Raw genomic sequence first — 22,059 nt, forward strand, 5'->3', positions numbered from 1 at the left:
CTAAGGGCACAAATCAGTTGTTGCTCCTTAATACCTTCAATTTGGATGTATAGAGTATCATGTCAAAACAAAACAGAGTTTCGAAAGTGCAGGGAAAAAACGTAATCCAACCGAGAAATATAATCGAACAAGAAAGAAACAAAAGCCGTCAGGCCGGGAGGAGGGCGTCGACTGGCGTGGCCACCGGTGCGGCTCAGCGGTTGGCGAACCCTAGCGCCAGTGGCACCGGCGGACGGTGGAGCGTGGCGAAGCTGAGGGCATTGGCTGAAATCTGTGCGTGGTACCAAGTGCAGGTGGCAGAAAGGGCGCGCGGCTGGCATTTCTTTGGGCTCCGGCCTCCGCCTGACCTCGAATTTCTTTGGTTCAATTGATCACCGAACTCTAATTTGTTTCGTTTAATTTTAGGGTTGTAATGTAAATAGTCTAAAGTGCCTTCTCTAATACTCCATTTAGTTTGTGTGCAGTTTTAGGTACCTAAAAAAAACCCAAGTGCTTGAAAGTGCTTACGCACTTATCAGAGGAAGCGGGCGCACAGCTTCATCTCCCTCCATTTTCATCTGGCCCACGCTGTCCGTCGGATGCGTTTAGGACAAGAAGCTTCTCTGTTGCACGCGAGCCGCCCGGGGAGGAATCACATGTCCTGCATTTTTGACCCCATCCCCTTTTTTCCCTCTCCATTCCCCCATTCTCTTCGTCTCTCTCTCTCGGCAGTGGTTTTTTTGGTACGGCGGCGTGGGATCTCGGCGGTGCTGGTTGACGGAGAAGGGAGGCGCGGCGTGCGGGTAGGGGGATCGTGGTCGAAGGATGCGGGAGGTCGACGAGCTCACCGTCGATTCCTCGCCGCGGGTTCTCGCATCCACCTACGAGCATCCGAGGGTGTCGCGAGCAGGGCCAGGGTTCGCCGTCTGCATGTCACATGGCGCCTTGTTGGTGGCTGCGCGAAGCTTTTCCCGGTGCTGATTCGAGCGCGGCGAGCGCATCGACAACGGGGAGGCGCAGCTGTCTCCGTGGGCGTAACGAGCAGAGCGATTTCACCCCCGATTTCACGGTTAGTGCCCTCCCCCCAAGCTAGTATCTACTCCATGTTCCGCAGCGCTAGGATTTCGCGTAGCTCCGTTTTGATTTGCTTTTGGCTGGCCTGCATGCCCGGTTTCGCGGGAGAGGATGCTTTCGTCCTTGGGTTTGCGTCGCATCTAGCTCTGGGGGTTGCGTGGTGGCTCTGCTGTTACTGCAGATTAGAGCTGGACTAGCGGGGTTTAGGTTAGGCTAGCTTTTGCCTAGCTTTTGGAATCAAGATCCCCTAAATTGTACCTACAAATCCCTGCAAATTGTACCAAATTATATGCCCTTATCGGTCATTGCAAGTGCACCTACGTGTATGATTTACAACCAAAATAGGTTACATGCAAGCATTTTTGGTTTATTGATGCAAATCTGCAATCTAACATCATCCTAATTTCATATCCATTTCCTAATTTACAGCCCAAATTGGTACTCGCTCGTTCTGTAATAAGTGTCTCTGGTTTAGTACAACTTTGTACTAAGTTGGTACAAAATCTGAGACACTTATTATGGATCGGAGGGATTAGCTGGGAGGCTAATGCTAGGATCCTCCATGACTTAAGAACATGAGCAAGTCACTCCAACTAGTAGTGATCCCCCATGGGTTCAGAAATCAGAACATGGTTCATTTTTCCTTCAATTTTTTGTGATCAATTATGATGCCATTACTATGTGCATTCATTTTCTGTCTAGCGTCGCTTCTGAATCTGTTTTCCTGTTTTTCAGAGACCCTACATTGTGTTCATGAATGCAAATTCACTGTTCAAGGACCTAACAGTTAGAAGTTGTTCTGACGGGCTCCAATTTTTTAGGCACATTTTTATTAAAAGTTGCCTTTAAGCTAATTGGACCGGGTTTGTTGTGGGGTGTTCATTGTTTTCGACTGTTAGTCAAACTAACAAGTATGTCAGAGAAGCAATTTCTTTGTAGATCTTTTTTGTAAATTGGTTTTTGAAATTAAAAGTTGCTACGCCATGTCTCCCTTTTTTGCTTTCCCCATATAGCTGCTTCTCCGACATATCCAATTGACTAGAAGTTGTATTAGAGATTCACTCTTTTTTGCCTAAAATTTTGAATTTAAAAGTTGCTACGGGATGTCCTCCTTGTTTGGTTTTCCCATATATTTGCTTCTCTGACCTATCCAATTAACTAGAAGTTGTATAAGAGAGTCCTTTTTTGCCTAATTTTTTATTTGCAATTACAAGTTGCTACGCTATGTCCCCCCTTTTTTGCTTTTCCCATATAGTTGGTTCTCTGAAATGTCCAATTGACTAGAAGTTGTATTAGGGAGTCCTTTTTTGCCTAATTTTTTTGCTTTAACACTTTTCTGTTTTGGGTAAAAGTTGCTTCCGCGAACCAAATTTTGATGACATCTAAACAAGGTTTTCAGATGAGATGATATACAACCTTTTTTCTGTACATTTTTGCAACAGAAATCTATTGTGTGTGTTAGCAGGGGTGTTTTGTTTTTGCTTCTTTGCAGTTGTTGCTTAATGGGATATGGTCTATAAGGGCTCTTTTCTTGTTGCTGGGTTATATGTGTGTTATCTGCAGCTGACATCGTGTTCCTGCGGCCTATATCATGAATTCAAACGAGGACTAGAAATGCATTAGAGAGTCATATTTTGAAGCAATTAAGCATTCACCTGCCTTCATTTTTTTAATAAGAGTTGCTTCATGTGTGTTGATTTATAAGTTGCTTTAGCTAATCGAACTCTATGTTTGAATAGGAATTGCGTCACCGATTAGGCAAACCATGGAGTAGAAGTCGCTTATTGTTTGTATTTTGTAGGGATTTTGGTTTGATGTTTATGCGCATGATAGTTTCTCTTCCTGATGACAATCTGCTGGACTAACCACCTAGTTTTCATTAGAGAGTTGCTCGTATATTGATCAAAAGTGTTTTCAAGCCTCTTTTCCTCTATTTCTTGATTAGATATTTGCTTTTCTGAATAAAAGTTACATGACTAATTCACGACTCTAAGCATTTGTCCTGACAATTTGCAAGGGATGCTGAACTAACCAATCCTTATTTTTTTTTATAAGTTGCTCACAGGAAGTTTTTTGCCTGGCCAAACACCCCCATTTGAATAGGAATTTTATTTTGAATTTTTAGAAGTCGCCGCACTAACCAGCTTCTTATATGAAGTGTTGAGCAACTTTTATTTGGGGCTTCCAATTAGCTGGTTTCTTTATGGGTGATCTAGACCATTGCTTCTGAAGTAGTTGTAGTGGATTTTTTGTGTCGTTTTAGCCAGGTTATTTGGGGCAATCTAGACCATCTCTTCCGAAGTAGTTCTTCCCCCTTAGCAGCTGCTTTGTTTCGTGGGTGAGGCAATTAGATGTGGCTTCTTCAGTTAATCCCCTCCCCCCTAAGAGCACATCTAGTTGCTTTTTTTTGGCCTGAGTAATGTGGCAAAATGCAGCTGATGCAGATTACAACCAGTATTTTTGGAGCTCAACTATGTTTTGGAGCACAACCATGTTATTCCCGAGTAATACCTTTTGCAATTGCCAACTATGTGTGATTGGGTGGAGCTATCGTACTGTTTCAGTATTGGTTTTTACACAACCATTTGATGCTAAAAAATTGGTTAATTAGGGCCCCTTACATTTTTTGCTTACTGTGAGTTTTTGTCTCATGTTTTTTTCAGCGGACATCATGAATTCAATAATGCGGAGATTTAATTCATCGTCGTCGCCATACTAGATGGAAATATCTTGGAGTTCAAACCCAGCCACTTGATAATGTGGGAGAAATTGCTCCGGAGGGTGGCTACATATTGCAGGTGTGGTTTTTGTTCCCCAAAGTCGCTTTTTAAGCCCTCCTTTAACTATCGCTATATTTCTGCCTTTTTTTTGTTTTACATGGGGTTCATTGTGTGCAGCCTCCCCTAGAGAACAATGAGATTGCTCCAGCTAATGGTAAACGTCTAGACGCACAGGCCAAGAAGTAATCGCCCACGTTTTCATTTTTGTCTCAATATAGGCACCCGAATAATGCGTGTACAACATATAGTTTCTTTTAACCCTATAGTAGTTGCTTTTTCCATATATAGGTTCTTCTAGATGGATAGTAGTCGATTTAGTTGCTTTTTTGTTTTCTAATAAATGTGCCCACAATATAGTTCATTTGTCATATATAGGTTGTTCTAGTATAATAGTTGTTGCACATAGCTGCATAACACTAAGGTTGATACTTGCCATTTAAATTGATTTTGACACTTGCCTCTGTCATTTTTGCAACACTAAGGTTGGAAGAAATAGAGCATCACCTGAACAGATAGACATGATCAAGGGGAAGCAAGTTGGAGGGTTATTGAGTATCAAGGTTTGATCGATGTCAAGCAATTTTAGCAAGTGGCTAATAGAGGGGGATGTGCTGGAGTTGCAAACTCACAAGATCAAGGGGCAAGCTCAGTAGATAAAAGTTGCAAATAAGCAGAGGGAGCAATCTAGTAGCTAAATGCATTGGTCCCTTGGCAACTTGTGTTCTGTGCTAAGCAAATTTTCTGTCCTAAGCAACATGTGTTCTCGTGTTGCCTTATCAAGTTTCTTTGGCTAGCTGTAACATGCCCACTTAATTTTCTTGGATTTTCAATTCTGTGTTTGTGTGTGTTGCCTATATCAAGTTATTTTCTTGCCTAGCTTTGTGTTGCCTGATCAAGTTAATTTTTTGCCAATGTGCAACATGCCCACTTAATTTCTTCCTGGCCAGATTTCAATTCTGTTGTGTTCCAGGCATAGGGAAACATGCAAAATTCTCTCTGTATATGTGTCTGTGTTGCCTGATTAAGTTTCTTGCCTAGCCGCAACATGCTTACTTTAAAAATCTTTGTGCTACCTTTGGGGAGGGGACGTGATGTGTGTTGCCTAGTTTGCGAGCGTCAGGCAGCGGGGGATGGATCATTTTTCATCACGTGTAGTAGGAGGAAGGTGCACGGGCACTCCCTTGTCCTGTCCTAAAAAAAATCTCTTTTACATACCATGCTCAATCTTGCCGCTGGTCTGCAAACTAATATACACTTCTGTCAAAAGAAAAAAACATACCTGGAGACCTGAAGGACTCAAGGACACACTGCATCTCGTTTTTACGGATTGTCGCTTGTCAGTTGGATTATTTTTCTATCCACCAACCGTCAACAACATTTCCTATTTATTATTTATTAGGAAGGCTATCCTTCTTGCATGTATTACCTTATCTTTTTCGGACGTCTTGTTCTGCGTTCTGGCGTTTTGAGCGCCTCTTGTTCCTATTGAGTTTTTTTTTCCTCTTTACCCTTTTCTGGGACACGTTGGTTTTTTAGGGATTTAAACGGGTGGGAAATGACACTTTCAAACACTTGTACTTGATACTTTAAAGCACATCATTCAATACAAAAGTAGGAAACTTTATGAGGTAAACACACAGGATACATGTACCAAAAAAACAAAGACCAAAGCTTGCAGGATACAATACGTATACCAAGAAAGACCAAAGCTTGCAGCAGAAACTTGTTGCTGATGTATGCTTTCCTGCCCAGAACAAGTGATCGATGGTGTTGCTGTGTTTTTAGTGATTGTGCCGACTGCTGCTTGCAACGCCAAAATGTCTGAATATTGATGCTGCACAGGGATCTTGAATTCAGTGCTATCTGTTGTAACTTATAAACTCTGTATCCGCTGCTAGCAGCATTCTTTCTTCTATAAAAGATGATACTTCCTCCGTCAAAGGATGTCTCAATTTTGACTAAAATTTGAATGCATCTATACACTAAGTCATGTCTAGATACATCCAAATTTTGACAAACTTGAGACATCTTTTGTTAAATGGAGGGAGTACACCATTGGTGTATTCTAGAAAAAAAATTTAGCCTTTCTGTACTAGTGGGAAATGTTTGGCTGTAAACCCCAAAGTTGCTTCATTGCTTTAAACAGACAGATCGGTTCGTATACCCACCTAAGCACCTATTGGTATTAAGGGAAATAAGTTCATATTTACATGTGACATTGAACAGTATTTCAAGCATCTCGATTACATGTGACTGTCAAACAGGAAAAAGAACTGGAAATCAGTTACCAGAAGAACTAACATTTAACAGGTTACACAAAGATGCATCATAGCGTATTATTTTGGAAAAGAAATTCATTCTGGCAATAATAGAGCATGTTCTTTCCATCTTGCACATCTCTCCTGAAGAAGACCCAAGTTTTGGTCTCTGCAGACAGCATGCAGATCTGAATTTGAAAGGAGTATGTTACCACCAGCTGAAGCACAGCATAAGCTAAATTATGCCAGATGCTGTTTAATAGACTGCTCACATTCTATTCTGATCTTGATGCACATCGACCGTTTAGCTTGTCAACAATATTTTCTATGGCAGGCCTCTTCTGCCGATCAATCTCCACACATTCTAGTCCAATTTGGATGCATCTTTTCACTTGCTGGAGGCGATCCGCATTCAACGATGGGTACCGTGTTGCTATGTGCAGCTCTGTCCACTTTTCACGTACCTACGTGCATAACGTGATTTGTGACCCTTTGTGGTAATAGACGAATCAATTGTAACATAAATTTTAATTTCAGTCTGCAAATCAGTATGTAATACTTGCTCTTACATTTCTAATAAATTGCACTGCAGATGGTTCGTTGCTGGGACAATTTTTCTGTCCTGTGGTGGTCTCCATGATTAGTAGGCCTAAACTGTATATATCTGACTTGGTGGAGATTTCACCTCTGTATAGATATTCCGGAGCTATGTATCCACTGAAATAACATCAACAGTTAAGAGCGTGCAAATACAATAAGTAGTACTGGGTAGGCTTAAATGCAACTTCAAAATAAATGAACAAATCTTACGGCAGTTTGTGGTTGACTTACTATGATCCCACAACATTTTGTGTGTTCATCCGTGTTTGCTCTTGACCAAACAGTCTGGAGAGACCGAAATCCGCGATTTTCGGCACCATGTTATCATCCAACAGTATGTTTTCCGGCTTTAGATCCATATGGACAATAGGAATGCTATGTACGAAGAGTAAACCATTGCAGATCCCCTTAATTATTTTGAAGCGTGTGTCCCAATCCATTTTATCTGGTACTTCTGATCAATGGAAACATTGAATTATTTAAATACTACTCCATAAGACAGTGACTTATTCTAAGAATAAGCAAAAGTTGACAAATGAAAAAATGTCAGTAAATTGACAAATTGGCTTCTCCTTGTAACAATACTAAATGTTAGACTTTTACTTGTCACCATATAGCATTGAAGATTAGACGAATGTATAACAATACGGTTTTGCTATTTCTTAGGCGACTGACAATAACAACCTTTTGATTCAATCATTAAGACTCGTGTAAAATTAATGTAGGTCCGATGGATAAAAAAATCTTTATTGGATGGCTACGATTGTCGTCTGAGAAATAACTATTTCTTAGTCGACTGAGAAATAGACATTCCCATGACAATAAGGGTCTAAACTCTAATTCAGTCACAGCGTAAATTTTTTAAGGAACTTATGTATAAATACCAAATAAATGGGACCCCTAGTACAACTGTGAAACACATACCAAAAAGATTCTTCTGAAGGCTTCCCTTAGGTAAATGTTCGTAGCAGAGTAAGCTTTCAACAATGTCTGCAACAATATATCTTCCGTTGTTCTGCACCACTTTCTTCTGTGCTTCATGGCAGTAGCCGACTAACCTTACTACATTTTCATGGTTCAGAGCCATAATATTTTGGACCTCGTTGGTAAACAGCTTGTCGCGTGCAACTGGCGAATTCTCGGCGAGTTTCTTTACAGCAATCGTCTCCCCATCTGGCACAATTCCCTGTTTCGACATCATAGATCCATACTTTTTTCAGCACATCTGGGCATTTCTTTTCAAAAAGGAGGGGAAATGTGATGCCTAACTATACCTTATAAACTGTTCCAAATGCACCCGTGCCGAGATTGCGCTCCTCAGAAAACTGATCTGTGATGGTCTTCAAGAAGTCCAGCGGCAGTTCCTTTGGCAACGTGCTCAGAACGCTTGGCTTGTTCTCTTCGGCTTTACCTCTGCTAGCGTTTGTGGCCATTTCTGAAGAATCAAGAGATGCTCTGGATCTGGAGCTGCTCCAACCTATGGATTGTGACAAGTCCTCACTTAGCAGAGCAAGACAGATTTAACAATAGAGGACCAAAACATGCATAAATCCATAGACATGGTATTGTTTCTTCTATTATCTGGAACTTTGGCAAAGTCATGGTTGCTCCAAGAACATCTGAAAAGCATAGCAAGCTTCTTTAATTAAAAGTACCAACCTGGAGTAGATCGAGCGCTTGAGGGATTCCTTAGCAGCTTGTCGAGATAAGAGTAAGATTGGGTCGTGAGGCTTCTGGATTGAATCGTCTCCCTGCAGCTTGTGTATATATAAAGCTCCCCAACGAGATGCAGAACAAGGACTCAGTTTTTTTTTGGACTCAGTTGACTTGACTATAGGATGCTCGTCGCGTCTTTTTGTGGAGAAAGAAAAAAAAAGTTTAGGCCCACTGGCAGTACATAATCCAGGTTATTTAGTGTAGAAAAATGTGGGGTGGGTGTGGCTACATCACTACTCGCTCCAGCCTCCAGGTCCAAGGGTTATCGTCGGAGAGCCCGCGTGCCTCCCGACATATACATCGTCTTGGTTGATATGCAATTTGATGGAAAGAACTGTGCGTTGACGACTTGACGCGCTACAGTCGTTTTTGAGAGTTTGAGTCCGCACGCGGGAAAGGAAGGAGAGGCGTACCGCGTAGGTTGGGAGGAAGAGCGGGGTGTCAGGGCAACTCAGAGCGCAGCCACCCAAATCGGACAACTTTTGGTCGGTTTGGGTTGGGGTCCCAACACCCCAATGTTTGTTTGGATCTGCTCGGCCCCACCGCAATCACCTATTTGGTTCGTTTTATTATTTATTTTTCGTCACTGACGAGCAGGCCAAAAGAGAAAATGGGAGAACAAAAACAGTGCAAATGTGTTGTTCGCTCGGATCGAAATCTGGACAAAATTTGGTGAAAATGGGTTGCGGCGGTTAGAAAAGCGAATGGCCATCAAAATAGGTCGCCGCGTTTGGGGTGTGCTTTTGTCCAGCCCAAATGCGTCCCCCTGCTGGAGTTGCTCTTAGCATCCACAAGCCTACCACTTCTACGCTAGGCGGAGCTGGCCACCGGACCGGGCTTTTTTCAGGCAATCTGCCGGCCCGCATGCCAGGTCTGAGCGGGGGCTCGGCCTTGCACATAACTAAATGGGCAGGCCGAGCATGCCTGCTCAGTCTGTTCATTTTTTATTAGATTTTCTACGTTTTGAGCTGTCACCCCTTCTCTTCTGTCTCAACCCAACTCTTTTTCTCCTTTTGGCCCAACCCAACTCTTATTTCCTTTTCTACATTTGGCCCCATCTAGTGCAGGTCTTTTTTGGGCTCGTCGGGCTTAATGGGGCTCAGGCCGGCCTGCCGGGCTCATGTGTTGTGTCTGGGCCTGCAAGCCGCTTTGAGGCGCCGGCTCAGCCCGGCCCTAGTTATAAAGGGTCTTCAGGGGACGGGTCAGGCTGTCCCGATGGCCAGCTATGATGCTACGACAAGTACAACATGACAATGCTTCATCCAGCCCAACTACAAATGTAGGCCATTCAGATAGACATCCGAGGTAAGTGAGGATGGGTGACTCAAGATTTTTTTTGATGGTCTGATTTAAGGTTTTTTAGAAACACCTCTTGGTGTGGTGGTGGAGTGGTGGGTGCACGACTTCACCCACTAGGATTCAAGTCCTGATGCTCACAATTATATTGTAGGGGTCTCCCTTACGGTCTTTATATAAAAGAAAGTTCTTTTTAAAAAAAAATCTTTAAAAGTATAAAGTAGTCAAGTTCGTTCTGGGTGTGAGTGGCAATATTGCCGCTGTAGTTTAATCACAATATTTTGTTGAAATCTAGATAGTATTTCGCATTGCAAAGATTGGACCATAAAGAAGATGTCTTACACTAGTGTTCATTGTAATTGTTAGTTATACGAGTTACTTTATAATTTTTTGGATCTATGATCTTAAGCGTTGTTCCTCAATGTTTTTCAAGTTTAAATAAAGTATAATTCTAAAAGAAACTGTTCTGCAACTGTTCTACAAAAATCTTAAAAAATAAAAAAGATGGCAGTCCTCTTGAACAAATATCGAGATATAGGGAATTTTAAAAAAACCATCAAGCATGCCAAATTCCATGTGCTAGTGGGTGCCAATGCCGAGGCGGCGGCGAGTGGGTGCATTTTATACACGGTCGTCGGTCGGCCATTTGGGCTATCCATGCCTCACCAGACGGTGATGCAACTCGATGGTTTGCGCGACTGAGGTGGGGTTCAGCCTAAATAGGATAGAGCTCTTCTACAGTATCCTTCATTTCATTAGATCTAAAAGCTCAGATTACTTGTTACTCCTCAATACTCCAATTTGATTGTATGGAGTATCAACTCAATACTCGATGGAGTATCAGAACACAGGGGCAAAAACGTAATTGAACTAGCGATATGATCGAGAGAGAAAAAAGACGTTGCTGCCGGTCAGCCGGTGCCGGCAGGGAGCAGGGCGGCGGCCGGCGCGTGCAGTGATAAGCGCGGCGCCGCAGCCTGGGAGGTGGGTGCGCAGGCTGCTTGGGAGGAGGCGGCGGCTGCCGGGGGCAGGGAGGAAGCTAGGCGCGCGGGCGGCCTGGGAGGAGGCATCGGCCGGTGCGAGCAGGGAGGAAGGCGAGCGGCGCGGCCTTGGGAGGAGGACAGCGGCCGGCACGGGTAGGGGTAGTAAAGTTTCAAATAGCATGCTAAATAGTTTAGAGTCAGTCTCCTCCTGACGATACATATGTTATAACAATGTTTTGTTAAACAAATGACACATATGACTCATATATAAACAACGGATTTCAATAAATATTTTAACATACTAGCAGAATGTCCGTGCGCTGCCACTGTCCAGGCAAGTCACTTTTGGGTCTTCTCTTCTTTTTGTCTTCTTTTCTTTTTTTCTTCTTGGGCCACACCCGTTTTTCCTCTTGGGCCAACTTCCCCGATAAAGCCAAGCCCATGCTCACGGGAGCACTCGTGCCCGTCTTCCTCCTCGTGCCAAAAGCAGCACACACACGCGCCATCCGCCGCAATCTCCACCCTCGACGATGCCTCCTCGGCCTGTGACCCGTCCAGGTGCTCTGAACCGTATCCCACGGCCATTCCCTTTCTTTTCCCCTCCTCAATCATCCCTCATAATCACGGCTGAACCGCCTTAGCGCGCGTTATCGTAGCGGCTCCTGTTGGCCCGATCAACATGCCGGGAATGAGGGCTGAGAGAATGAACCGGTTCCCCTGTTTTCTCTGAATTTAAACGGTGTTTGACAAGATGGAGCCTGCATGCCAGAGCCGCCGGCTCTCGGATGGAAGGAGGCACCACATCCTGGACCATATGCTGCATCGCAGGATCAATCTGTCGTTGCAAGGTCGAATGTGTGAAGAGATATCTTTGGGTTTTTAATTGTGTTTTCTCCGCTGCGTCAGGGGAATTATATTTTTGGATTAGGAAGGGTCTCCTATTGGGCTGCGCCAGGAGAGGGGAGCTCAGCCGTCTGAAACGGACGAAGGAGTGGTTTGCGTGCGGGCGGACGAGGTGGGTCCAGGGGGTTTGACGAAAAAAAGGGAGGAAATAAGATGGAACGGTCCGTATTTTTTACTCCCTCCGATCCTAAATAGTTGTTGAAATATTACATGTATCTAAACGCTTTTTATGAATAAATACATCCATATTTGGACAAATTTGAGTAAATAATTTAGAATCAGAGGGAGTACATTGGTACATATATAGATATAGATAGATTAGGTACAGGTAATGGGTCAGCCGGCTTAGTAGGCCTAATATACATTCAATCTTGGGGGCCCATAAATTTTATGGGATATATATATATAGATTCGGTGCGGGTAATGGGCCAGCCGGGTTAGTAGGCCTAATATACATGAAATCCTGAGGGCCCACTAATTTTATGGAAAATTTGACAGACGACGGTGAAGAGAACTGTTCGTATTTTTTAAATAGGTATAGAATTATGATATAAATACTTCTTCGGGACCATTATAGGCGTCTCCAAACTCAAAGGGTAGGATGATATTTTCACGTTTTTTCTTCTTCTTCCTTTCTCATGGCTCATTTCTCTCTCGCAAGGTATGCACTGCCTCAAGTATTATTTCGATAATCCCTCCAGTGAGATTGTGCGGAATTTTATCTGCTACGATGCTATAAAATTTCGTCGGGATCCAACGATGAAATCTTCGGCCAATTCCAAAATACCAAGTGTTGTTCGGATTTCTCGCGGACGTGCATGACATCACGAATGTCTGATTTGTTCCATGTTTCCCGTTGACTCAAGTATTGTTTCGACGATTCATCCAGTGTGATTGTGCGGAATTTTTTCTACTACCACAATTCTGGAAAACAAAACACGGAGTGCCGTTTGGATTTCTCGTGGCCGTGCGGGACAGCACGAACATCCGACTTGTTCGTATGTTTCCCGCTGCCTCAAGAAAGTTTTTGCCGATTGTATAATTTTGACCTATAATTATACAATTCGAAAAATGTTTCCATCGTGTTTTTTTTATGAAAGGGTACGGAATATTGATCGGGACCGTCCTTGTGTTTTCGTGAAAGAAAGACACGTGTATTGAATCGGAAGTCAATAGATATTTAGTCCCCAAGAGCGTATATTAGGGTCAATTGGACTCCAAATCCAGCGGACTTTAGTTTAAGCCATCAAACAATCTTTTCTAGAATAGCGTCGCTAAACGTGAAGGCATTTAGCGTGCTATAGCGATTGTAGCTCGCAGAGGCAACTCTTTCCAAATGCTATAGCGACCCTATAGTGCGCTATTTGCTTCCATAGATGGTAGCCAGTTTTGTCATTTTAGTTTATTTTTTGCCAAAGTTAATCAGTTCATGAGCAAACAAAATTTTCATTAATATTTTGGCAACCAACCTTTGGTAAGAGTAAGACAATACGACACTCAAACCAAACAGGCCATGATAGTCCACGACAGAGTGCAGATGGCGGAGGCCGGAGCTTTCAACGTGAATGATAAACTAAAAATAATTTATATGCGGGTGTTACCTGGCATATGGCTCCCATGCTTATTCCTGAAAAAAAAAGGGTCCTCAAAATTGAGTAGATAGAATTTATCCAACATGTGGGTCTTATTGTCCCATCCGTATTGTCAATTAAAAAATTGTCGGGGTGTGCGTGTGTGCGTTCATAGGGGTGAGTGTATGCATGTGTTGTGAGCGTCTGCGTTTGTACTATGTTCTTGATAGGGAAAAGGTGTCCAATCTTTCGATGAGAAGGTAGCTATCGATTATGGTGGAGGTCGACGTTGACGAACCGACTAAAACGTGTGAGATGTTGCGCCTTAGCGATCGCTACACCAACTTCCAAGGTTATTAACTATGCCGGAGCTAGATCAACCTGATCACGAAGTTAATCATTCGGAGCAAGTTCACTTTCTAACCTTCCTCCAAAATTGTCCATTTGGGTGGGCTCAGACAGCCAAATGTCACTATAAATTCTCTAGTCAACAAAAGTCAACCTTCTCAAAACATACTGAAATTTGGTAATTTTGCATAATTTTCCATTCGCTTTTCATTTGTGCAGTCAGAAATCAATTTGGAGGAAGTTCAATTGCAAAAGAAATTCGTAGGAAATGATAAGTGCCGATAACAGTACATGCCCAAGTTCAGATAAAGAACAACAACCTGTTTTTGATCAATACAAATAGGTAGTCTTCGGACAACAAACCACTAATACATAGACAACATACATCAAATCAACATGGATTAACCCCTGCCTTTGGAGGACCTAAGCCATCTATAGCGCCAACAAAACAGAGGAACTCATGGAGGCGAGTGAGATCTCCTCGCGGTATTCCAGAACCACCATAATCCAGTTAAACTTCATCATCTGAAGAAGAATCATAGTCCCTGTTATTGTGGTCCGAACCATCAGTAAGAAGATGAAACCTATCGACCACTTCATGGACGAGAATGATGACCCCGAACGACAGAGCACGTATGGTTTCTGGTTCTGCCCCCGCTGCAATTGAATCATCAATGAGCTCATCAGCATATTGAGGAGCTGGTTGTGTGGCCGAAGTAGGCACTCTCATCAGCAACCGCTTCGGGATGGCACAAGGATCATGCATCCATGCCCCGAGCTTCACGCAGCGCGGATCAGTCCTAGGCAGAATTGCCACGAACTCGCCTCCTAGCTGATTAATCAAATTCTTCACAAATTCCAGCTCTTGCGCATCCTCCATCAGTCCATCCAAGCTAAGCACGCAGCTAAAAAGGCAGTTTTGACTCCTCTCCACGGAAGATGGAGGTCCGGCGGCGAAACGAGATGTCGCCGGCAGGGCACCTGATGCGCATCGATTGCATCACCGCTGCCGTGCAATCATCACTCGAATCAAAGCGAATCAGAAAGTTGGCAGGCTCAGGACATACCGTGATGCGCACTCCCCTTTTGAAGTTGCAGCGCTGCTTGAGAGCGGCCATGACCTCTTCAGCAGAAGTGGCCGGCGGATTGAGTGTTGATCCTGTATGATGGTAGCAACGATGGCTTTACCTCGTAGCCTCGCCGCCTTCTCTTCCATCCCGGAGGTGCGGGAAATCACCATCTCGGCCACATCGGGCCGTATATCAGGCTCCCCGCGGCAAAATATCTCCTCTGCGAATCAGCGGCAGCTACCGACGTTGTGGTATGGAGGTGGGTTAGTGCTCGCCATCACCGCCTCCCGTTCGTTTCTACACACCTACTAGCCGCAGCGTCGCCGCCGTCCTCCGCCGATTTAGGGTTCTGGTCAGGATTTGGGTGAAATGGGGTTGAGAGTAAAGGAGAGCAAGTGGGCTCCACATGTAAGTAAGATGACACTGGCCCCGCCTGTCATCTGAAGCCTCGTCCCACCTGTCATCCTTTGGCTTGGCCCACCTGTCATCCTCTGGCTCGGCCCCAGCGGTCCGCCTTTCCTCGGCCCACCTGTCATTAACGATGACGGCCCCACCTGTCAGGACGCGCGTGCGTTGGCCCTCATGTAAGCTCAGTTGACCCGTTAAGCACTGCCCACTTGCACTTTCTCCTCGCAGCCCCACGCGCCAGAAACGCGGCTCCGGCCCCACCTGCCAGCACTCCCCATGGCCCACCCGTCGGAAGCAAACGGTCAAATGGGCTTGACCGTTAGCAGGTGCTCCGTGAGGGCAGTTGCGAGGAAGCAAAACGCGAACAAGTCTAGAAGCAAGCATAGTTATGATGCCTGTGTATTACTGAGTACAGCCAAGGAAGGAGGGGCAAAGAAATAAAAACCCTAAAAGAATATACAGCTCCTATGGAATTTGTGTTGGTGGGATGAAAGAATGGTCCTATATTCTACTTCCCCCACTTTTAAATATAAGATGTTCTAACTTTCTGATAAGTCAAACTTCTACAAAATTGAATAAATTTATAGAAAATTCTATCACCATCTACATATTCAAATTTGTTTTACTAAATCCATCATATATATCTTTGTAGTATACTTATTACTCCCTCCTATCCTAAATTATTGTCTCAAAAATTTGTCCAAATATGGATGTATATATTCTTAAAAAGCGTTTAGATACATGTAATATTTCGACAATAATTTAGGATCGGAGTGAGTAGATGCTAAAAATATTAGTACATTCTTTAATAGATTTGATCAAAGATTAAGACATTTGAACAGGGTAAGAGAAGGAATGGGAATGGGATTAGATTTGTTATTTTGTACTAACACATTTTGTTACTTGTACAAATTATTTAGTGGTCCAAACAAACTCAGAATTTTATGAAAATTTGAGGGTGCTGTTAAGATGGGAAAATTCACCTTCAGTAAAAGTTTCAAAAAATTCAGAGCAAGTTTGAAAATTCACCATTGGAATTTGATATATCTAACATATACTCTCTCCGATCCTAAATTGTTGTCGAAATATTACATGTATCTAGACGCATTTTAAGAATAGATACATCCATATTTGGGCAAATTTGAGTCAAGAATTCAGGATCATAGGGAGTACCATTCGCGTGTGTGTGTGTCTAAATATATATATATATATATATATATATATATATATATATATATATATATATATATATATATATATATATATATATATGAGTGGCGCTATTTGACTCCCTGGGTGCAGAATATTATTCTGCACCCGCGCCAGGTTTGCTGGAGCGACCGCCCCGCACCGCGCCACACGACCCGCTGCACGGACCATGAATATTAATCTGCATGCGACGTAACAAATTTACGCAGGAGTAGTACCAGCGAGCGCACGTTTGAGTCAGCAGGAGCGAGCTTACGTCTCGTTCGGTATCTGCATGCACCGTAATAAGTTTACGTTGAGGCAGCAAGGGGCATAATTTGTGAGGAGTGTCCGCTGTGTTTGCATGAGACATAAGAAAGTTACGTTGCAGCTTATAACAACATAGGATGCTAGTCAGCTAGTACGACCTTAAATTACGGCAAGCGATCGAGTGGTTCAGAATGCTCTGTTGCTTGGTCACGTTGATTCATAAATCACCGGATTGCTATTTTTTGAGTGGTTAGAAATTCACTAGATCATAATTTTGTCGATATAAATAGATGCACGGCTATAGCTTGTAGATTGTATTAACAATGGCAGACACAGACCTAGACCACTGCAACGTTTGTAATTATCCGCAGTACATGTGTGATCTCGGGTTTTCATTTGAACTCCTCAACTGGTTCACCATATCTGCAGATTTCAAGACTAGCATGGTAAGCCCTATCACTGATCATCAGAAGTTGTTCATTAACATGTTCTAATATTAATTACATTTGTGTAGGTCATACCTTGTAAATATGGGGGTTATTGGAGGGGCGAGATGAAATTGGAAATGGAACCACTTCATGAATGGTACGAGTTCGAGGTAAAGAAAAGAGGGGCAAAATTCTACCTCGGAGGCGATTGGGAGATGTTCGCGAACATTTACAATATTAAGCAAGGCGATGAGCTGTGTTTTGTCCTTGGCCCAATCATCCACGAACACCTAACTGTTGGCCATTTATGCCGGCGGTCAGGCGGTATAGCACTGCCTAGTTGCACCATTGGTCGGTTTTGTTCCCATTATACTTACCCATTGTCTGGAAACTTATGCCATGAGTTAAACCTAATGAATATATCAATCTTTATCTTCAGCGGAATACGAGGCTGAGCAAGACCGGGACAAGATGGAGGAATGTACAACCTCGGTCGACACTCAATAGTGGATGATGATGACGCTTCTTGCTACCGTTGCCCGTCTCCCGTCATAATTTATTTAAAAAAATTACGTCGCATGGGGCGTCTAGCTCGGTCGAGTGGCCAGGGTTGGTCCTGTGACTCATTAGATCGACCAAGGTGAAAAATAGTTAGTCTACACCCTGCGTATCTAATAGAGTATTGATGGCGAGTGCGGCACCACAGGAAGAGGGCGGCGATAGGGCACATCCGCGGCGAAGAAAGCTAGTATTGTGTTGTGTTTTTTTTTACGGATTTGACAAGTCTATATTGCCCTCCCACATTACTCCTTTGTTTAGATGGAGTATTAGGTATGGTAGGATCTGCAATATAATTTTATTTTGAACCGGTTATAAGAACAAAAATGCTTTTAATTATAATTGTCCCAACAAAAAATAAAAGATAATGATTTTGCAATAGAAGCACCCCTACCCTCAGCCCAACAAAATACAGCCCACGTGGCGCACGACACGGCAGCCCAGACACCAGCCCAGCAGCTCGGTCGCTCGCGCAACCTGTGACTGTGAGGATCGTCGTCTGTCTCGAGTACTGCCCATTCCCAAACTCCACGTAACGAAAAGAACGGAAGCCGCCCAACTGCAAGCCCCCAAAATCCAAAACTCTACTACAGCGATAGCGGCCGGCGGACGAGAACGGCTGGCTCATTCACGTTTTCAACTCCATCTCGGCAAGGTGCAGCACGAGCGCAAGGCACGCACGGCATTGTTTGAGGTTTGTGTTTCTGAAAAAGTTATCCTGCATTGGATTTAGAATGATTCATGATGAACCGATGTAGTTGGTGTTCAAGTACTAATTAACCAGATTATGTTTAATGGAGACTAGTAATGCGTCCAAAATGATCTGTTTGAATCCGAAATACAGTTCGTGCGCGCATGCGTGTGTGTGTGTGTGTATATATATATATATCATATTTCTTCCCCCTGGCATCCACATCAACCGTGGTACGTACGTATTGAGTTAATCTCCAATCTGCAAGAAATAGTGTCATGTGAGAGGACAAAACAAAATGTACTATATGGCACATAGTTGCATGAACGAGGTATCTAGTCCCTTCAAAAGTTATTATCCTGAAAAACTTGCTCTCACATGTGCTCCACTACCTCAAAAAGTATCTCTCTTTATTGGCCCATGATTATTGATGAGAATTTAGACACTTCCTGAAATAAATCAATAAAAAATTATGGCATGCAAATGTAAGCTGATCAATTTGCAATTTGCAGGAAAATAACATGGACTCATCTCCATGTTTCCGGCGGCGAGAACCGGAAGACACATCCGCATCTCCGGAGAAGGTAGTTGTGTCTGACCGTGCGATTGCACATACCTCTTACCTCACTCCAAAACATGGCGTCGGGACATCGGGAGCCGGGTGCTCAACTGGATCGATGGCCGGTGATAACCCAACAGCACGCCACCCAGCGATGCACTTGTCCACGATAACTCCGCCTCAACCTGTTCAACCACAAGAAATGATGACACCAGATCCGAACGCAAAATTTACACATGTAGGTTCTCTCAACTTCTGTATGGAACAAAACAATTATGACAATATTTTGATGTGTTTATGTTAATAATCTATTTCAGGGTGAGCAAGTTCGTGAGGACTTTGTTCCGAAGAAAAATATGGTTTTTGCTACATGTGAAGAAGGCTATGAGTTTTATCGGCAATACGCCAGGGAAGCCGGATTTGGAATTAAGAAACATAAGAACAAGACGATGTCACGCCTGTATGCTTGCTATAGGCAAGGTTCAAGTACATTTTACAAGACGGGCGGGGAGCGCAAACGTGCAAAAATGTCAAAGAGAGTTGGTTGCAAGGCTGCCGTCAAGATCAAGCTGAAAGGAACTGAATGGTTCTACGAGAATGTAGAGTTGGAGCATAACCATGCTCTCAACCCTAATCCATGTGAGGTGAAGCACATGCGTTCACACAAGAACAAGGATCCGGTAATTATGGAATATGTTGATGATCTTCAGCAAAGTGGCGTCTCCCCTATCGCAACCATGAATGTGTTGGCTACCTTAAATGGAGACCCTGAGCTCTTGCCAATGAATGACCGTGACCTAGAAAACAGGTAAATCAAGACCGAATCAGTTGCATACATATTTTTTTAAAGACAGTTGATAACATACCTGCTAACTTCATCACTCTGCACTGATACAAACCGATATATGAAATGCAGAAGGGCGGCTAATTTACGAGAGGAGCAAGTGGATGATGTAAAGAAGCTCATGGCCTTCTTCAGTGAGTACAGAACACATAACCCAAAATTTTATTACGATATTGAATTCGATTCAGCAGGGGTTGTGAAAAATATTTTCTAGAGTCATGCTAGCTGCCAAGCTAACTATGCCGAGTTTGGAGATGTGGTCACATTCGACACCACATACAGGAGCAATTTTTATTGCATGCCATTGGGCATGTTTGTTGGGAGCAACCATCATTTGCAGAATGTAATATTTGGGTTTGTCCTCGTCCGCGACGAGACACAGAAAACTTTTGAATGGGTTTTTCGGACTTTCAAGAACTGCATGGAAAGAAAAGATCCTATTTGCATACTGACAGGTACACAAGGCCTTTTCTGTCTGCATATACACATCTCCAACCAATCACTTTGTAACCAATTTGTTTGCTGACTAATAATTAATTACTATGTAGATCAAGACCAAGCTATGGCAAATGCTCTTCAAGCTGTGTTTGTGAGGACGATTCATAGGCTCTGCAGGTGGCATATGTTGAACAAGCACGCGGAGAGCTTGAATAAACTTTATCACTCGAATAAAGGGTTGGAGGAAAAGCTACTCACAGCAGTTAATCACCCACTAACCCCGGCAGAGTTTGAGAATGCATGGCAGGAGATGGTGAGTGAGTACGAACTCGAGTCAGATCCAACATTGTGTAGTCTGTACGAGCTCCGAGCTAGCTGGATTGCTTCTTACTTCAAGGACATTTTCTGCGGGAGAATGACGTCGACTCAACGTAGTGAGAGCACGAACAGAATGGTGAAAGGACACCACGTTGATGATTCAACGCCTCTCCATGTGTTTGCTAAAAAAATGTACCAAGTGTTACAAAGGAGAAAAGATGCTGAAGGTCAAGAAACCGTTGCATCGCAGGTATTGGATCTAACAGAACATCAAATTCTGATAAATGGTTTATTGTATTCTCTATCATCTTAAGATCATGTAACATACAAATGGAAAGTTCAGAAACAGACAAATTTATCTTGGAACATTCATCGTATAAATTGGATATGTCTGTAGAAAGCTATGTAAAAATGTTGGGTTTAGCCTTCTGAATGGCGTAGCAAAGCAATAATTTAAAATTTGTGTATATACGGCTGTTTGTAGTTGCTATCATAGTCATGTGAAACTTTTTACATCAATGCACGTCAATGGTACAATGTAGCAGGAATAATAGGTGTTGTGGCTTTGATCTGCAAAACAACCATGTGCTCATTTATATACTTAGAGCTATAACTTTGCAATAATGTAAATTCTTTCAATCCTTAAGCTGGGTAATTTTCATTCAATTCTGTCATTACTTGAAATGAAAACACATGAACATCTCAATCATTCACTCTTCTTTGCGAATGTAGGCCCCCCCTTTGACAAAGACAAACTACCCTCTGGAACGTCAGCTGAGCAGGATCTACACACGTGCAGTATTCAAAAAATACCAAGAAGCCTATGTTGCTGGAACCTCTTTTCGGATAAAGAATGATGGCCCATGTAAATTCCTTGTGTACTATGGTAGGGAAGGCCCTACGTTTTCATGGTCACAACATGAGTACAAGGTAGTTTGCGATGAAGAGAAAGAAGAATACAGTTGTGAGTGCAAACAGTGGGAGCACACAGGTAACCAAAATATGGGTCTCCACAATTTTACAGTGAAAAATACCATGATTGGAACCACGTTTATATTAACTATGTGTGTCATTGCGCAGGACTGCTTTGCCCACACCTCATTATAGTACTGATAAATGAGCAGATTCAAAAGCTCCCTAGCAAGTACGTGCTAAGAAGGTACACGAGGAATGCACATATTGACCTTCACTACGACAGGAATGATACTATCCAGACAGGAAATGATGGCCTATCAAAAGGTGGGAGAAATAGCAACATGCTAAGACAAGCTTATGCAACTATAAGAGCGGGGATTAGATCAATAGTAGGCTACGAAAGATACATGACCGTCATGAAGGAACTTAGGGAGCAGCTAGAAGAAATTCCTGCCGATGAGATGCCGGTGCGAGATAAGACAGCCAATGATGATCCACCAGACCTATTGGGAACGATTCTTAAAGCCCCTCGAAAGTCCAGCACAAAGGGCTCTAGAGCTGAAGATGGAGCGGCACCAATCATCGGCGCACGTGGGCCAAAGATGTGCACAAGAACTTGTAGCAACTGTGGCCTACGACAAGGTCACAACAAACAATCATGCCCCCATCCACCACAAAAATTTGCGGTCGGTGGCACCAGTGCAGGCAGGGGCAGAGGAAGGGGCAGGGGCAGGGGAAGAGGCAGGGGAAGGAATGCGAGAGGCAAAGGAGTCGTAAGAACTCGACGCCGTCTTCTGGATGAAGAGGAAGATGAAGATGATCATGATGGAAATGGTGAGGAAGATGATGAGGAAGATAGTGAAT

General features: G+C 43.3%; 2 protein-coding genes and 1 long non-coding RNA gene across 4 annotated transcripts; 2 read left to right on the forward strand and 1 right to left on the reverse strand.

The window, feature by feature from the left end:
* Positions 1-3,857: 3,857 nt before the first annotated feature.
* On the forward strand, positions 3,858-4,745 carry LOC100833832. Its single transcript, XR_002960497.1, has 2 exons — positions 3,858-4,015; positions 4,316-4,745. It is a non-coding gene; the product is annotated as an uncharacterized LOC100833832 (long non-coding RNA).
* A 1,201-nt stretch (positions 4,746-5,946) lies between these two features.
* Positions 5,947-8,643, reverse strand: LOC100832903 (cysteine-rich receptor-like protein kinase 25). Of its 2 annotated transcripts, XM_010239520.3 has the most exons (7): positions 8,351-8,643; positions 7,966-8,168; positions 7,616-7,877; positions 6,923-7,145; positions 6,661-6,808; positions 6,364-6,555; positions 5,947-6,279 (listed from the first exon to the last, which is right to left on the reverse strand). In XM_010239520.3, the coding sequence occupies exons 2-6, from the start codon at positions 8,122-8,124 to the stop codon at positions 6,367-6,369; spliced, it is 981 nt and encodes a 326-aa protein (XP_010237822.1). In that variant the 5' UTR covers positions 8,125-8,168; positions 8,351-8,643; the 3' UTR covers positions 5,947-6,279; positions 6,364-6,366. The 2 variants fall into 2 exon arrangements, with proteins under 2 accessions (XP_010237822.1, XP_003577692.1); XM_003577644.4 differs by having other exon boundaries at positions 5,947-6,555; positions 8,351-8,641.
* Positions 8,644-16,764: 8,121 nt separating this feature from the next.
* LOC104581325 lies at positions 16,765-17,767 on the forward strand. Its single transcript, XM_010239521.2, has 3 exons — positions 16,765-16,890; positions 16,959-17,223; positions 17,312-17,767. Exons 1-3 carry the CDS (start codon positions 16,768-16,770, stop codon positions 17,377-17,379), a joined length of 456 nt encoding a protein of 151 aa, XP_010237823.1. The 5' UTR covers positions 16,765-16,767; the 3' UTR covers positions 17,380-17,767.
* The last annotated feature ends 4,292 nt before the right edge of the window (positions 17,768-22,059 follow it).

Source organism: Brachypodium distachyon, chromosome 4 (assembly GCF_000005505.3).
Source record: "Brachypodium distachyon strain Bd21 chromosome 4, Brachypodium_distachyon_v3.0, whole genome shotgun sequence".
Classification (NCBI taxonomy): Eukaryota; Viridiplantae; Streptophyta; class Magnoliopsida; order Poales; family Poaceae; genus Brachypodium; species Brachypodium distachyon.

What these genes read in the sequence shown, in the direction of transcription:
- LOC100832903 (XM_010239520.3), bottom strand. Translation starts at nt 8,124, where the DNA reads ATGGCCACAAACGCTAGCAGAGGTAAAGCCGAAGAGAACAAGCCAAGC. An exon ending in CATTTGGAACAGTTTATAAG is followed by an intron (nt 7,878 to 7,965) that starts GTATAGTTAGGC and finishes ATGTCGAAACAG; the next exon opens with GGAATTGTGCCAGATGGGGA. An exon ending in CAGTGCAATTTATTAGAAAT is followed by an intron (nt 6,556 to 6,660) that starts GTAAGAGCAAGT and finishes TTATGCACGTAG; the next exon opens with GTACGTGAAAAGTGGACAGA.
- LOC104581325 (XM_010239521.2), top strand. Translation starts at nt 16,768, where the DNA reads ATGGCAGACACAGACCTAGACCACTGCAACGTTTGTAATTATCCGCAG. An exon ending in CAGATTTCAAGACTAGCATG is followed by an intron (nt 16,891 to 16,958) that starts GTAAGCCCTATC and finishes ACATTTGTGTAG; the next exon opens with GTCATACCTTGTAAATATGG. An exon ending in ACTGCCTAGTTGCACCATTG is followed by an intron (nt 17,224 to 17,311) that starts GTCGGTTTTGTT and finishes CTTTATCTTCAG; the next exon opens with CGGAATACGAGGCTGAGCAA.